A 17,125-nucleotide genomic window follows, 5' to 3' on the forward strand; every position below is an offset into this window, starting at 1 on the left:
TTATGGTCACTGGTCAAATGATTGCAGAGGAACACAAAAGAAGAGAGAGAGAGACACACACACACGTGCAAACCGCAATTTTATCTTACTCATTTCCACATCTTTGATGATTCACAGACATGATTAACCGAGCCCCGCTTCCAGCAGTGAGCTCAGAGCGTCTGTTTGACACAAACAGCAGAAACACTAAGGAAGAGGAACAAAAAGAAAAAAACAGAGCCACAGCTCAGATGGATTTATTATCATGAGAACAAAGATGGACTGATGTAACAGGGTCACACTGTGGGTCTCTGCTCTCCTTTGGGTGTGCCCTGTCACTTTGATACAAGGAATGATGAAATTGAAGTCGTGCCACTGAAGATGTGACGCCCTCTAGGGGAGCAAAGTGGATACGGCACTTACAAGAGAGCACAGGCAGACAAATACTTCTTTGCTTTCTTTTGAAGAAAACTTCCTTTAAAGTACGCATACATATATAGTGAGACTGTATTGTCTGCAGTGTTGCTTTACCATTAAAAACTGTATGAAATAGTTGTGAAAAACATTTGTTAAACTGCTGCTCTTTTGCTTCCTTTGTCATATTTTTCTCTTTTCTTTTCTTCTAATCCTTCAGTTTCCTTTGCAAAATGATTTTCCAGGTTTGTTTTGCTCTGGCCAAGTCTTAGTTATACATCTTGTGTGTCGTTTTTTTTGTTTTATTTTTTTTTTAGCTCAAGCGACAGTTGAAGACTTCCAGATCCGACCCCATGCCCTTTTTGTCCACTCCTACAAGGCCCCCACTTTCTGCGATTACTGCGGGGAGATGCTCTGGGGTCTGGTGCGGCAGGGGCTCAAATGTGAAGGTCAGGACCACACACACACACACACCTGGACAAACACTACACAACAAACTGTTTCTCACCCGAACCTTTGACTTCTCTAAGACCTTTTCACTGGGACAACTCTTAGAAATCCATCCTGGCTCCTACTGTATCCACACAGATGCACAAACACATGACATCTTTGACCTCAAGAATGTATCTGAGAGATACACAAGCAAACAAGAAAGATTCAGTCCAAGCACTGCAGCCAGTGAAATGCTTGACATTCAGATCCCAGTGGAATTATGGCATGATGGCTCGCTTTCATTTTATTGGACCAGATTCGAATCAAACTCTTTCATGTTCATGTCATACGTCAGCATTTGAAGACCTCCTTAACTATGAATTAAATTAAAAAAGTTAATTCATCAGCCAGTGAAACACACATAGTCATAAATTGTCTTATACAAATGGTCTTTTCATGCATCTTTTAGCTAATTTTCAACATAAATCCTCGTTTTCGTGACTGGTGTCTTCTGTGATTTTGTTTTTAAGGATGTGGGCTGAACTACCACAAGCGCTGCGCCTTTAAGATCCCAAATAACTGCAGCGGTGTGAGGAAGAGGCGACTGTCCAACGTCTCCCTGCCCATACCGTCCCTCTCTGTCCCCCGACCGGCACCTGCTGAGAATGCCGTGGTCGTACTGGATGAGGTGAGACTATGATTTAGTCCGTCGTATGCCTCACCTCCCTATGTTCAGGCAGACTATCTGACTATAGGGAGGTAATGGATTAGTCATACTTATCAGCTGAACTTCCTGAAGTCCTCCACCAGCAGATCTTTGAACCACGTTGTGGTTTGTTGGGCGTCTTTCTGAGCCAGGTGTGTTGAGTCATGAGTTATTCCCTATGCAAAGTGGAAAAAAAAAGTTGGAAAGACGTCAGTTTCTGCTGATCCAGTGAATGTAGGGGTCGGGGAGTGTGATGATTGTTTTTGTCCTCTGTGCATAAACTTAGCTGGCTGCAGTTTTGACATGTTCCTAAATCAGACTGGAAGCCAGGTGAGTGAGCCAAGAATGTGAGGTAGCCGCTCTGTGTGCAAGCCTGTGTGCTGTTTCTAAACTTAGCAAATCTGGGTCTTTTTCCTCGAGTGAATCTCCTGGGCCCTGTTGTGGAACGCCACTGATTCAGAAAATTGAATTTAGCGGCGCATAGCTCAGCGCTGAGAGATCCTCAGTGAGGTCTTATGAAACTGTTTTAGGATAAGCCCACAATGGAATATTCTCCTCTTGTCCGTGTCCCCTCAAAAAGGTCATCAGGAAATATGATTATGCTAATGACATTAAATGTCCGTGTTTGTGTATTTGCTCACTTGCTGAAAAAAATGAAAGATCGCTTCCTTCCCGTTTCTGCCAGGAGCTTCCAGATGACTCGATTTATTCATATATAAGCAGCGGTAAATGCTTATATGTGGTAAAACATGACAAATCTAATAACAGTGTATGGACCACCGGGGTTGTGTCGACGACAAAGTCATGCTAACTCAGTGTGACACATTTCTTTTTCCACTGACTTCTGTCTCTTCTTTGCTGCCATCTCATTATTCACTGTCGTTCCCTGTCCCTCACACACTCTCTTTGAGGCTGTTCTTCATTCCATTTTTCCATTTGCTTCCTTCCTGCATATGGTTTTTAATTCCTCCGGACATCCCTCCATCTTTCACTTGTTTTCATTCTTTTTATCCTTCCAACCCTCAGCAGCAGAGGTCCCATCAGGAGGCAGGGAAGCGGATCCTGTCCTGGAGCGGTAGGCCGATCTGGATGGAGAAGATGGTGCTGGGGCGGGTCAAGGTGCCGCACACCTTCGCCATACACACCTACACTCGGCCGACGATCTGCCAGTACTGCAAGCGCTTGCTCAAGGGTCTCTTTCGCCAGGGCATGCAGTGTAAAGGTAAGAAGTGTGTTTCAAAGATAATGGAGATCATTTGAGAACATCATGGGAGCATTTTACCATGATCGTAATTTATTTCTGTCATTGTTTTTTTATTTCACTGGCCAGATTGCAGATTCAACTGCCATAAACGATGTGCTTCGAAGGTGCCAAGAGACTGTTTAGGAGAGGTGGACTTCAATGGAGGTAATCATTTCATCCAGTTTCACTGAGACAGTGTTATATCTCTTAAATATTTGTGATTTCAAACATTTTCATTTGTCATGTACATAGAGCCCGCAAGCCCCGGCCCAGATTCAGACACGACCATGGACACAATGGAAGTGGACAGTAGTGACATGGAAGGCAGCAGAGGACTGGACGACCCAGAGGAACCCTCGACACCAGACGAGAGGATGTTCGACATGGACTCTCCCTTCTTGGATAGAGAGAAGGATGAAGAGCCCATCAAGACGATTAGGTGTGAAGATGCTGATGTAAAGAGATACTGCACACTCAAATGTGTTGTTGAGCTGTCTAAATTATAAATGAGTGTTTTTTTAATGAAATATATTAACGCTGTCACATTTAGCTTCAAACCATGTTTAAACATGGTTTGAAACTTAATGTGACAAAATGTTGCTGTTATTTTCAGCGTGAGCTGCTTTACAAACGGCACCCCATACACCACTGTCTCTCACTCATACACCATTTGATCAGCTGGTGAGATAAGCTTGTGCCAGTGGTTCCAATGGCCTTGGCTGTTTTGAGCACTGCTGAGGCCACCGTCCCAAATTCAGCTTTTCTTCATATTATTTGTGTTGGATATTTCAGTACAGAGTGACAGAAAACACATAGACAGGGAGGAAGACTTGCATGAAAGGTCACCATCCTAATTGAAACCGGGGACTTTATGGTTGTGTTTTAAACCACCAGGTCTTACTGGCCAATGCCTGAGTTTATTCTACGCCAGCAGTGGAGTTTTTATGTTTGCAGCGGTGTTACCACGGCTGCAAACATAAAATCATGCATCACTCTCTGTGCAGGATTTCTGTCAGGAAAAAAGTAGCTGTCCAGAAAATCTTATTTAAAGCCATTCATTAACAGGCTTCTAGTCATAATTGTTGATTCTGATATTAACCAATGAAATCTTATTATTATCTTGTGTGTGTGTGTGTGTGTGTGTGTGTGTGTGTAGTCCTTCCACTAGCAGCAACATCCCTCTCATGCGGGTGGTCCAGTCCATCAAACACACCAAGAGGCGGAGCTCCACTGTAGTGAAGGAGGGCTGGATGGTACATTATACGAGCAGGGACAACCTGGTAAGACTGATAACCTCCCAAAGCTCTACAGAGGAGCCCAGTCTGAAATGGGCTGTTCTTAGCCTTAATGCTGGGGAAAACTCCCTCTCTCCAAAGCTGTTGAATTCATGTAATGAATTCAGCACAGAAGGTATTTTGCTTGAGAAACTAAATAAATAGTAACTACTGCAATATTGGATGAGTTTTGTGCATTGCAGACTAATGTGGTGTTTGTTTTCCTCCATTTTAACAGAGGAAGAGACACTACTGGAGGCTGGATAGCAAGAGTCTGAGTCTCTTCCAGAACGACACTGGAGCCAAGTTCTACAAAGTAAGAATGAAAGTCTCGTCTCTGTGTCTTGTCCTTTGCATCAAATACAAGCCGTTTTCAGATGTGAGCTCCGGAGAATGTCCACACAATTGGGTCTGGCCTTTCTCCGGAGTTCACATTTCACATACGAAGAACGCGGCAGGAGATTCTTCATGTCCTATGACGTACAAATTCTACCGTGGAGATCATGTGATTTTGTTTACAGCACATCAACACTGGTGTCAGCCATTATCACCAAAAGCTCTTTCTATGTCTACATCTTTGTCAGTGTCATCTACTGTATGTCTGTGACACATCTTCTTCATCCTGACATATTTGTATTCCTTTATTTTGATCAGTTTTGCGGAAGTTGTGTGTTAACAAAATTGCACCCACTCAATCATGTGGTGTTTTCTCACATTGGCTCATTCAGACATTATCCAGGGTTTTTACTAGAGGCTGAGAAACTCCAGAGAAAGTCCTGAGGCTGTCACACAGACATTTGTGTTCTCCCATATTAAGCCCCTCCGGAGAAAGTGAGGAGATTATTTTGAGTTCAGGGCATATCTGAAAGCAGCTTTACAGTAACATTCATTGAAATGTCTGAAAATTGAGCAGGGACATTCAGTGTTGAGTCCATGGTGAAAAAAATATCTCACCACAGACCTGAAACTTTGCCACTGCTCTAATTTCCTTCAAATTGAAAGTAAACCGTTTTTAGACATGACCTCCAGGAAATGTCCAAAAACTTTGACTAATTCTAGTTTTTAGACATTTAACCGGGGGGGCTGGCAGGAAAAGCTCCAGAAAATGTCCAGAGCAGCTGAATATGACATTTGTATTCAGCGCCTCTGGAACATTTCAGGCCAATGTGCGTGCATGTCTGAAAGCATTTTAAGGGATACTGACGTCCGCTAGGGGATGTGTTTTTCATACCCACATTTAAATAGTGCCCGACACACCTGTGATGAGACAACCCAGTCTCATCTGAGAACGTGTCAGCAGCAGGGTCCTGTGTGTTTGAAGGTCAGTTTGTCTCGCTGAAACTTCCCTTGGGGTTTTTCAGTTCTTCCTTGCAGTCAAAAGATACAGCCACTAACACTGCCAATTTGTAAGCTGTTGTGTATCAGGTCAGACGTCATGCATTCACATCTACCATGTAATCTTTTTAACATAAATGGATTGATTTCTTCAAATTCATAACCAAGGATGATTAAAATGAATCAAATCGGTCGAACATCTTATCGCACAACCTTTATCTCTAAGTTCAAAGTGCCTGTGAGTGAAAAATGTCATTTGGATGTGTAAAATCAGTCGTGGAGAGTGTGTGACACTTCCCACTCAGTGCCAGCACCGTAGTCAGTCATTACACTGCCACAGGGGCTTAATAGCACAGTAATTACACACTGAGGAGCGAGGGAGGGAACTGAGAGGTAAAGACTTCCACATGTGTGTTGGTTGGTTGTCTGTATGTGTGTGTGTGTGTGTCTGTAGAGTGGGTGGGTTGGGTGTAATCATTTTATTGTTCATGTCGCTCTGTATGTTTTGAGACTGTGATACCTCTCTGACTTGTGGTCAGAGTTATGTGTGTGTGTGTCGGGTGCGATAGAGTTGGCGGCACACTCACTTTGTGTGTGTGCGTGTGTGTTAAAGTGGTGGTTTTGTAAGCAGCTGCGCTTACAGTCCTTCTTTTCTTCTCTCTGACACTGGTTGTGAAACAAGGCTGAAAAACAGCTCGACTCCCTTCACCCCTCTCCCCAAATTACTCTGTCACACCCTGCAGCCTCTGCCACCAAAGCCTCGGAGAGGAAACCTCCGCAGGGACCGACTCCTCTGGGTGTGTTTACAGGCAGCTTTATGTGGTTCTTTATTATCAACTTGGCACTCAGCCTCGTTTAAGACCTTCAGAAGGCTAATTGAAGGCTCGCTGTAAATGCTCAAAAGGTTTGCGTGCCTGTTGCTCCACAGCGGTAGATTTCTGCCTGTGATAGATAACGTGAGATGATCTCCTGTACGTACAGTAGATTAAAGCTTCGTCCAGGGGTTTCTTCTCAGAAACCACAGGTTCTCCATCTGCCCTGTCTCTATCCGGGAAATCAGTTCGAGCATTTTCCTTTCGTTTCTCTGAACTTTCTTGCCTGCTGCTCATCAGCATGCGACCACTGTCCTCCCCTTTGCTTTATACCTCCAATCTGATTAGTGGTGGTCGTGCGGTGGCTCGCTTGCCAGGCATGGCAGCCATTTTCACCATTTGGAAGCCATAACAGTTTCCCGTTTGAAGATGAGACCCCTGTACTTGTGGCTTTCTCTGAAACCTTTCATGGGGTGAGGGGGCTTCTCTCTGTCTCTGCCAGATTGAGTGCTGTCACAATCAAAACACACACACACACACACACACTCTACCCTGTAGAAGAATGGCAGTTGCCGCGTTTTTTGTCTCAGTGGCTAGCGGTAGCGCCAGCGGCTCATGCTCAGATGGGGCCTCTGGCTGGCCCTGCCTTGTAATCAGGGAACCAGAGCTCTTCGGCCGCCGCAGGGCCCCGCTCACGTGACCTGGCCCCGCTAACCACAAGCACTTCATCCGATACTCCTGTGGTGAGCCACGCGGAGGGGACAGCGTGTGCCTCAGGGAGCCCCCATTGGCTGGAAGTTCTGTGTGTTTTTTGATTTTTCGACCCTCCCTCCTCTCTTTAATTTGACACTGAGCTTGAAGGGGAAGGGGGGAACTTTAAAGTGGGCTGCAACTGTTCAGTCTGTAGAGAAGAGGAAGAGAGAAAGATAGAGCTCGGATTATACTGTCAACAACTGAGCGTGGAGACTGTGTGAGTGTTAATACCTCTATTAATGTCATGTTATTGTGAAGGATGAGCACTGCATCTGTAGATTTAGATAGTTTTCATTTTGTTAAATTAGATTATCACAATTTGAATTTCTAACTTTGCCCATTTAAGGTACAAAGAAACCAGACAACTTGCTGAAGTGATGTGATTTATTATTTCATCTGTTTTTATTCATACTTTAACTTTTTAGAATGTTCCTTTTTTCATCTCAATGTTTATTTATTTATGTATAATATCTATTTCTCTTATCATCCATTTAGATGTTTAAGTGTTAGAGAACAAGCTGTTTGTCCATTTGTTCATGTGTGAGTGTCATTAGTTACCCTTATATATAGTCTTTATTCATCCCAATATTTAGGCAACACAACCTGTATAATGCACTCGTTTATTAGTGAATAAGCATGTGTAGGGGTGAATTCGGGTAATATCCATAATTTTTTGCTATTTTGACTTCTACGACTTATTCCGATATCTGCGTTACACATTCGATCAACATAATACACCTTTCTGTAATCCTTAAAATATTTTCTAACCAAACCAGAAGAAAGAATGGAGCTATCATACCCAGAGGATACATGACACAGCTTATAGTGTTCTTTATGCCAAAAAAAGAAAATTCTGCCTGAATTTAAAAATCTGGGAGAGGTCACTTGATAATCTGGGTCACTTGTATAGGCTTTTAAAAAAGCCTTGCTTTATGCATGTTGAGCTCAGTATTATCAAGTCTTTACAAAGCTTTTTGCAAAAATGACTAATAAAATAAACAAGAAAATGTATATTACTCTTGAAAATTACCTTATATTAAAACCAATGGCTGCAGGTCACAGGACAAATACTCCTCTGTGCTTTTTAGATCATCTCTTTCCTAGAGAGCTAACTGATTATGTGCTAGTTAACTAACCAGACAAAAAACTGACAGGGACAGACTGTATTTACCATCAACTCCTGTCTGACAACTGCAGACCATATGCTACATCTCTTTAGTTTATCTTTTTTTTACTTCAGGAAGTCCCTAAATGCATATTCCCCCATTAGAGAACTTAAATAACTGTCCCAGATTACCCAAAGCATGCTGTCCCACATTATTATCCATGTTTGATAAAGTGGGACGACTAAAACATTTTTGAAACAAACAACTAAAATACATTTTCAACAACTTATTGCATTTTATGTTGCTTGAATACATAACAAACATAATTTGATAACAATGTGCAACATTGTCTTATATATGACAGATTTACATCCTTAACACTAATCTTATCAGAATCCTATGTCACTGACCTTGTCATGCAATTCCAAAGGGGAGCATGTGACATCACCCCCTTCGAAGTCATGTGATTTCAGTCACATGATATACATGTAACCTTTAGTAAAAGTCCCGTTGACTAGATTTTGTTGAAACTGGAATAAATATTTGAAAATATTTTTATTTGAGAATTAAAATAAAATATAATATTAACTGTTGTAACCCCCCTCGCCCTCTCCCTTACAGGAAATCCCTCTGTCCGAGATCCTTCAGGTGGAGCAGTCCAGAGACTACAGCAGTCTGGCCCAGGGCAGCAACCCTCACTGCTTCGAGATCATCACGGCGACCATGGTGTACTACGTGGGAGAGAACAACGGCAGCCACTACCACAGCCCTGCTTTGGCTGCTTCAGGAGTGGGCATGGAGGTTGCACAGGGCTGGGAGAAGGCCATCAGACAGGCCCTGATGCCTGTCACCCCCCAGCCCAGTGTGGCCAGTGCTGCCGGACAGGGTAAAGATCACAGTAAGTTTAATATACACAGCTCTCGAGTGCAAAAAGCATTGATGTTATGGTTGAAATGAATGACTTATAATCATTAATGAAATTAAAATTAACTTGAAAATACATATTTTTAGAATCAAGACTAATCGTGCACATACTTTTATAATGAGTCCAAGGTAGACCACGATTTTGATATTACATATAGTAATTTCTTCATGGCTATAAATTATCAACCTAAAATCAAGTCTAAAATCAAGATATTGAAATATTCAAAGGGAGATGACCAAAACTTTTATTTGTTTTATTCACCATTGATGAACATAGTCATGAGTTACTCAGGTTGTAACTTTGTTTTTGGTTCAAACAAGTTTGTGTTTCCCTTTTCTGTGATAATAGTTCTGGGTTTTTCCTGCCTCAACATGAAGTTTAAGTACAGACTTGGGCAACAGCAAATGAAGTGTCTCTTCTCTTTTTGTTAGAGGTGGGAGATCTGCCCCAAAAGAAAGTAGAACTCCCCTTACACGACTTTGGTTAAGGTGGCATCCAAAAAAGGCGCTGACCCGACTGAACTTTGGAGAGGAAGGGAAAGCCCTCCATTAGTGTCTATAGACCAATAAGTGTGGTTATGAGGCGAGTCATATGTCTGTCACTGACTGTGCAGAATCTCACACTGGTCAGAGGTGTTGTTTTTCTGACATGTTTCTTCCCCAACAACAAATACAGGAGCCTGTAGAATATTATTAGAGGCTCTTTGGTTATGGATTGACTATTAGATAGAATATGAGTGACCTGCTCTATAGAAGCAAATAATTTTATGTGTGGGCATCACAAAAAATTCTGTAGACATGGAACAGCAATTCACTTCTGAAACCATGGCAGCATTTAGAAATGAATGCTCAGCTCTCTATGAAACTGTCTATGCCCTATAGATTTGAACTTTGATTTAATTTGTTCTTTCCTGTTGGTTGAAATATAATTGACTGTCCCAGATTCAAATAAAAAAATATGTGAGACTGTGGCTCCGGAGGTACAACGGTTCAACCACTAACCAGAGGGTTGGTGGTTCGATCCCATTCCCCCGGTTTGCCAAATAGTCAATTTCTTACCCAGTTTATTATGTAATAAAATGCTGATAATGAGGGGTTGTGACGTATTGCATGCAGCTGCAATCTAGGAGGAAAAGTTGTGTCCGAAAAATACTAGTACGTGAGCATCTGACAATCACTTCACTGACTGATGGAGTGACTGGCGGCTTTATGCCTTGATAAAGTGACATTTTTTACTTGTTGAATGCGGAACCATCATGTGTCTTCTCTTTCAGAAGAGTTGTCCATCAGCATATCTGTGTCCAACTGCCAGATCCAGGAGAATGTGGTGAGTGGGGCTACTTTTCGTCTTTCAGTCACTGTTGCACAGTTTCCCAGCACAGGCCCTGCACATGCACAACACATCCACCAATGTTGAAGAAGTAGCTGTTGCTCTAAACATCAGAAAACTTATCCCAGAATGTTTTAATGTCTTTCAACCAAAACCTCTGGTGGAAGCTTAAGTGCCACACAAATGAGGAAGCTGCAGACTTGTGTTTTTGTTCCGTGGAGTTTTAGTCTCAGTTGCACTTCTGCATCGAGTGAGAGTTAAACATTCGCGGAGGGGCAGGGGTTTTGCCAAGATTTAGATGATGTAATGATACTGATTTCAATTGACAGCATGGAATGTTTAACCACATTTTTCCCACAAGTAAAAACAAAACACAATAGTTTAGTAACAGTGCAAATCCTCTCTGTGCAGGACATTGCCTCGGTTTACCAAATATTTTCTGATGAGGTGCTGGGGTCAGGCCAGTTCGGCATCGTGTATGGAGGTATGTCTCTACAACTGAATTTGAAATAGATCTACTGTAAATTGTAATACATTTTTCGGCTTTTTAAATCATTTTCCCATGTTCCATAATATCTTAGGCAAACACAGAAAGAGCGGCAGAGATGTGGCCATTAAAGTCATCGACAAGATGAGGTTTCCCACCAAGCAGGAGAGCCAGCTAAGGAACGAGGTGGCCATATTACAGGTAATGACCAGACTCCACCAAACATCTGAAATGATTATGAGCATTAAAAGAAAGCGAGTAATAACACGTTATTAAGGATAGTGAGCTCTGCAGGTTTGAACAGGAGCTCGTCTTTATGTCATTGTCTGCTTTTCCTCAGAATCTGCACCACCCAGGTATCGTCAACCTGGAGTGCATGTTCGAGACGCCAGAGCGGGTCTTTGTTGTCATGGAGAAGCTGCACGGCGACATGCTGGAGATGATCCTGTCCAGCGAGAAGAGCAAACTGCCTGAACGAATCACCAAGTTCCTGGTCACACAGGTGTGTGTGTTGCTGGGAAATACATTTTGCTCCATATCTTTCTGCCATTTTGTCTCCTCTCAATTTTCTGTATGGTCACACAAGTGAATGTGAAGCAAGTATCGTGTTCAAAGTTCACCAAAATTGGACTCCAACAAATGTTTTTATTATATTTTTTAGCCTTCTCGCTCTCACACATTAGAGACAAATCAGCACAATCTGTAACTTAATGTGACCATATTCTCTCAGAAAGCAGCTGGTTATCGTCAAATAAACGGATAATCAGTTACAACTTTTATCTTTTCCACACTGTCTCTTCACCTCCTGCTTTCATTTGTGTGTCTTGTCCCTTTATTTCTCATCGTAGCTTCCCTTTTCCTCCCTTCCTATATCCTCGCTTCTGTTTTTGGGGTCTGTCAGCCCACTGTGAGCGAGTCTGTGCCTCATCTCCAGGGCCTGTTTATTCTTGTGGTGAGCTGATTTCTGTGTGTGTGCATGTGTGTGTGTCAGGGTTTGGGTTGTTTACGTGATCAGTCTGCATGGCATGGCAAACCCTCCTCCCTCCTCCCTGGCTCTGTGGATTACAGCCTGCTGCACGCCGGTGGCTTTGGGGGGTTTGATTAGAAGAAGCAGCGGGCCCCCGGGCCTCTGCGAATCTCAGGCCCCAAACAGGAGCGGGGGCCATTAACAACAGCTGCATTAGCTGCGGCTGGGCTGGGGCTCTGATGTGGTCGGGGAGGACTTCTGTCAGAGCCAGGGTCAGGATAGGGGGAGCCAGGCGCTCTGTGGTTTTGGTGCAGGGCCACGAGCAGACATGCGTGCAGCACGAGCTTATGCCAGCGATCATGAATATAGATGGGATGAGGAGACCAGATCACGTGTCTTTTTGTGAAGGTACTGGTCAGGATGGAAGTATTTAAAGGCATTAGCGTGATGTGATTTTTCCACATGGCAGCAACGTTGATTCGACTGCACAGATTATATAAACATTACCCTGTTTATACCTCACACTGTATACATGAAAACATTTAGACGCTGGTCTACAAAAAACCTTTAGACCAATTAGACATATAGTTATCTGGATTTCAGGAGCTCAATCTGTGTTTTTTCGCATTTGGTCGCAACAGATCCTGGTGGCCTTGAGACATCTGCACTTCAAAAACATTGTTCACTGTGACTTGAAGCCTGAGAATGTACTACTGGCTTCTGCAGAGCCCTTTCCTCAGGTAAGATGAAAAAAATAAAGTAAACTCAAATACATCAGTGTTCCTGCTTTGTCCACTCGTGTGTAAATGATTCTCTGTCTTCATCCAGGTGAAGCTGTGCGACTTTGGCTTTGCTCGCATCATCGGCGAGAAGTCGTTCCGGCGCTCTGTCGTGGGCACGCCGGCTTACCTGGCCCCAGAGGTGCTGCGCAGCAAAGGCTATAACCGCTCCTTAGACATGTGGTCGGTGGGGGTCATCGTATACGTCAGTTTGAGCGGGACGTTCCCTTTCAACGAGGACGAGGACATTAACGATCAGATCCAGAATGCTGCCTTCATGTACCCACCTACGCCCTGGAAGGATATCTCCGCTGAGGGTAATCCTTCTTTTGGCTCCATATTCAACTCTACATGCTCTAATCTAGTAGTTAGCTTGACCTTCACTCTTGTCAGAACATGGTGGCCTGGCTGCACTTGTATTTTCATGTCAGACTGATACTCAGCAGCCTCGGTAATGTCCTCCCCACCTACACGTCTGGTTTTCTCGGTCTTCTCTTGTCTCCTCTCGTCTGCGGTTGAGATGATTCACTTCCAAACTCTCCCCAACTACCCAAACTGCAGCTCCTCCCACACAGAGGAGGAAATAACTGTTGATGCTAATGTGTGGTGAGCCAGCTACTGCAACCCCCCTTCTTGTTCTTGTCATTCACTGCTGATATTTATCTCTTGTGAGCAGTTTTCCTCTTGAGAAATCTCTGTTATGCTGTAAACATGAAACGATGTAAGATCAGTTTAGTAACATTATCTGTTTTCCCTTCACAGCCACAGATCTGATCAACAATCTTCTCCAGGTCAAGATGAGGAAGAGGTACAGCGTGGACAAGTGTCTCAGCCATCCGTGGTTACAGGTGACATATTTTTGAATTCAATTTTTTTGTTGACCCTTTAAATCTTGTGACATTTATTCTTCACAGTTGTGACTGAGTCAAATCTAAGCATAGACAAACAGATTCAGTGTGACTGATACTTTCCACTGATCAATATCTCGCCCATTATAATAATGTTAAGATGTTTTTTTTTGTTGCTAAATTCATCATTTTTTGTAAAGCAATACATTACAGTGCAAACAAAATTAGTTACAGCCATAGTCTATATAAAAATGGACATCATGTCTACTCCCCAAAAGTGAAGCCAAAGCACCTGAATTGCCACCAGGTGGCTGACTGCAGTATAGGTCATAAATCCTGCCTCCTCCATGTTATGATGGGACATGGACGAAAAAAAGCCCAAAAAACATCTATCTATCTATCTATCTATCTATCTATCTATCTATCTATCTATCTATCTATCTATCTATCTATCTTCTCACTGACTCCTTTGTAACATTATACTTCCTGCTTGCATTCCCCACAGCATTATGTGTAATGTCCAATAATTTCAAACAGTTACCCCCAAATTGAATTCAGTTGGTTGACTATTTATTTTCAATCACTTTATATCAGGAAGACCTCCCCACTAACACGAACAATATATTGACTTCATTTAAAAGTCCATGTCTTGTTTCCTCAGGACTATCAGACGTGGCTGGACCTCAGGGAGTTTGAGACGCGACGAGGCGAGCGCTACATCACCCATGAGAGCGATGATGCACGCTGGGAGGAGTATGCAGACGAGCACAGTCTTGTTTACCCCAAACACTTCATCATGGCTCCCAACCTTGACGACATGGAAGAAGACCCCTAGGGGCACGGGGGACTTACTACGCAGCATGTGTCAAAGGACAAGGATTGTCACAGGGACTTTATTTGCATGAAGCTTTTGGGAGCGCCGGATTTCCCCTCCAGGACTGTTTGTTGTGGAAACAGAGAGAAGCCAATCAGACGGAGAGTTCTGCTCCGCAGGCTTTAAAAGTGGGGAAAACCCCCAAATCGTAGCTTGATGCTCTGCTACAAGAAGCAGGCAGGTGGAGACGCTGGCCACAGAAATGCATTAAACAAAAGGAGAGAAGGGTGTTCTCTCCTCCTTTTTGCACAACATCAAAACATTCCATGGATTTTTCTCCACAAGCCAAAATACGCAAGGTGAAAGTTTAGTTAGTGTACACGATTTAGATGAATTTTGAGTAAGAACATGACTCTTATGTTCTGTATGTGACAGACGAGTTCAGAAAGAGATCTTACCCAAGGAGAAAAGGGCACTTTTCACAAGGGATTTACAGCCTGAGAATCAAACACGCTCGAGTTTGCTCTCATGTCCGAACTGTTTGTGAGACTGTCCTTTGGCATGAAACTGGAACTATCACATGTATTTGTATGTTGTTGGTTTTTAATGTATTTAGTAAGTGTGGTAGGTTTTTGCACTATCTTACCACGGAGCATAGCAAATGAATAGGAAACACTATTCGCTGCTACAGAGAGCAAACGGCTTTCAAGTGTCCGGTCAGGGTGCAAGAGTTAACTAAAGTTGATGCAGCAGTTTTCAACATTACATCAAGATCTGTTTTTACTGTGTAAGTTTTATCAACTTTCCTTGCAAGTGACAGACCCTGACCAAACATGTTCACAAAAGCTATTCATTTCCAAACTATTTATCTTTATCGATATTGTTGATTTTAAGTTTTACAGGACTAAAAACCCTGAAGTAAAATGCCATAATGGGGTTAAACTCAACAGTGGGCTGTGTGTTAGAGCATCATGTTTCTGTGTCACCACTCTCTGCATGTACTTATGCAGTATTTCTGAATGTGACCCTAAATTCTGATGTACAGTGTGTCCAGAAAGTTTTCAGACCCGCTCACGTTTTTTTCCCCACATTTTCATTTGTTGCAGCTTTAAGATATGATCACATAAGATCAACTTTATTTATCCCAGGCTGGAGAAATCCACTTGTTACAGCAGCTGTTACTCAGAATGAGGTAGACAAGTAGAATAATTTTTTTTGAATGCTCCAAAATTCCCCCCCACAATCTACACTCAACACCCATAATAGCAAAGCAGAGTTCTATAAACTGTATACATCACTAGGATGCCACTCAATAGAATAGAATACCCCCCTTTTTTTGTCCGAACCATATTTCACACACTGCATAATACATAAGATTAATTTAATCAAGATCCATACATTTTTCCTGAGAAATCAAAGAAATGTGGAAAATCTCACAATGCAAAAAAAAGTTCCAAAAAAATCCTGGATACCTATCTTGATCCAGAGCTGCACCAAAATTGAATAGGTTCCTCTTTGAGCTGTGTCCCACCCCTCCACTAGATTTTGTAGAAATTGGTTCTTTAGATTTTGCATAATCCTGTTAGCTAACAAACAAACGCAGGGCGGAGGTCATAAACAAGAAAATAAGTGAAGTGATTTGAATACTTTCTGATGTACTGTAAGTGTTTGTCTGAAATGTTGCATCGCCACACACAAGTCAACCTAAGTTTTCACATGGAACAGGATACTGGTGTCCATTGTCTTGTTTAATATGTTGTCTGGACCATTTTGACAGCCCCCTGTGTCTAGACAGTAGACATCGTAGAAACATCAGTATGAGTACAGTTCGGTTCACATGGGAGTTTATAGTGCTACAGTTTTATAGTTTGCTTTATTGGCGTGTTTTGGGAGTACATTCCTCTTTCCTGTTGTCCTCTTCCCTGTCTTTGTTGCCGCTGGATTGGCAGGTGTCAGTGTTTTGTATATTTCAGTTCATACCAATGGAATAAAAAACCCAACGTCTTTACTTGACTATGAAAGTTTTCTTCACGTCTTCCTGTTCATGCTCCTCCAGAACTTGAATCTCATTAACCCAGCATGCATAAGCCACCCTTGTATTGCTGTGTATGTTACATCACGATGTGTGTGTGTTTATGTATGTGTGTGTGTGTGTGTAGTGGTTTCACGTGTCAGATCCCATTCTCAACAGCTGGATGTGATTGTTGCACCACACCGAGCGGTCGGCAGAGCCAGCCGCTCGCCACAAGGGAGTAATGACATAGTTAAAGAGGGTGGCGGTGATGTGGGGCTTCGTGGATGACTTTGAAATCGCTCGTGACAAATGCCATCATGGAATCCCTTTGTGTATCAGACGTGCGTTCGGCTCCAGCCGTATGAATAAAAAGTCTCGTTCCTGCTCTGTGCTTCTGAATGGGCCTATTGTCTGAAGGTACAGTTTAAAGATGGCTAGCATTGATTTAGTGAAATCTTTCCTGTAGATACAGAGTAACCACTGTTAACAATCATGGCTATAGCCTTATTTTACTTCTATGTCTTAATAGCCACTGATGAGAAGTTAAAGTTCCCCTTTAAAGATATTTAATACTGCTCTCCTGTGTCTGTTAGTCGGAATGATTTCAAGATGTGGAACTTACTCGAACCACATGACCCCATTAACCCCAGAGACAGTTATAGACTGGACGGCCACAACAATTGGTCAATCCTCAGACACATTCAGCGAAATCCAATCTAATCTTTTCTCCATAACTGTAACGGGTGTTAGTCAGATTTAAGGACACCATATTAGTGTATGTTCTTAGTTCAGAGAGGTTCAGAGCTGAGGGAACTGAGGTGCAATGTCTCCCTCCTCTGGTGGGATGGAGGTTTAGTTAAAACATTACTTCAAATATTCAAACATGTTTAATGCTGTGTAATTTCAAG

General features: G+C 42.7%; 1 protein-coding gene across 2 annotated transcripts in view; it reads left to right on the forward strand.

The window, feature by feature from the left end:
• Window positions 1–16,224, forward strand: part of prkd3 (protein kinase D3) — a 43,980-nt gene extending 27,756 nt beyond the window's left edge. The window contains exons 4-19 of one of the 2 annotated variants that reach the window (XM_069535860.1): window positions 711–842; window positions 1,356–1,513; window positions 2,558–2,753; window positions 2,862–2,939; window positions 3,027–3,213; window positions 3,931–4,054; window positions 4,287–4,364; window positions 8,676–8,952; window positions 10,253–10,305; window positions 10,720–10,792; window positions 10,890–10,996; window positions 11,136–11,297; window positions 12,404–12,502; window positions 12,591–12,858; window positions 13,304–13,389; window positions 14,051–16,224. In XM_069535860.1, coding sequence (XP_069391961.1) covers window positions 711–842; window positions 1,356–1,513; window positions 2,558–2,753; window positions 2,862–2,939; window positions 3,027–3,213; window positions 3,931–4,054; window positions 4,287–4,364; window positions 8,676–8,952; window positions 10,253–10,305; window positions 10,720–10,792; window positions 10,890–10,996; window positions 11,136–11,297; window positions 12,404–12,502; window positions 12,591–12,858; window positions 13,304–13,389; window positions 14,051–14,224 — 2,252 coding nt within the window. In that variant the 3' untranslated portion in view covers window positions 14,225–16,224. The remainder of the gene's footprint in view (window positions 1–710; window positions 843–1,355; window positions 1,514–2,557; window positions 2,754–2,861; window positions 2,940–3,026; window positions 3,214–3,930; window positions 4,055–4,286; window positions 4,365–8,675; window positions 8,953–10,252; window positions 10,306–10,719; window positions 10,793–10,889; window positions 10,997–11,135; window positions 11,298–12,403; window positions 12,503–12,590; window positions 12,859–13,303; window positions 13,390–14,050) is intronic. The other variant, XM_069535861.1, reaches the window with a different exon arrangement.
• The last annotated feature ends 901 nt before the right edge of the window (window positions 16,225–17,125 follow it).

This window comes from Paralichthys olivaceus, chromosome 12 (genome assembly GCF_024713975.1).
Source record: "Paralichthys olivaceus isolate ysfri-2021 chromosome 12, ASM2471397v2, whole genome shotgun sequence".
Classification (NCBI taxonomy): domain Eukaryota; kingdom Metazoa; phylum Chordata; class Actinopteri; order Pleuronectiformes; family Paralichthyidae; genus Paralichthys; species Paralichthys olivaceus.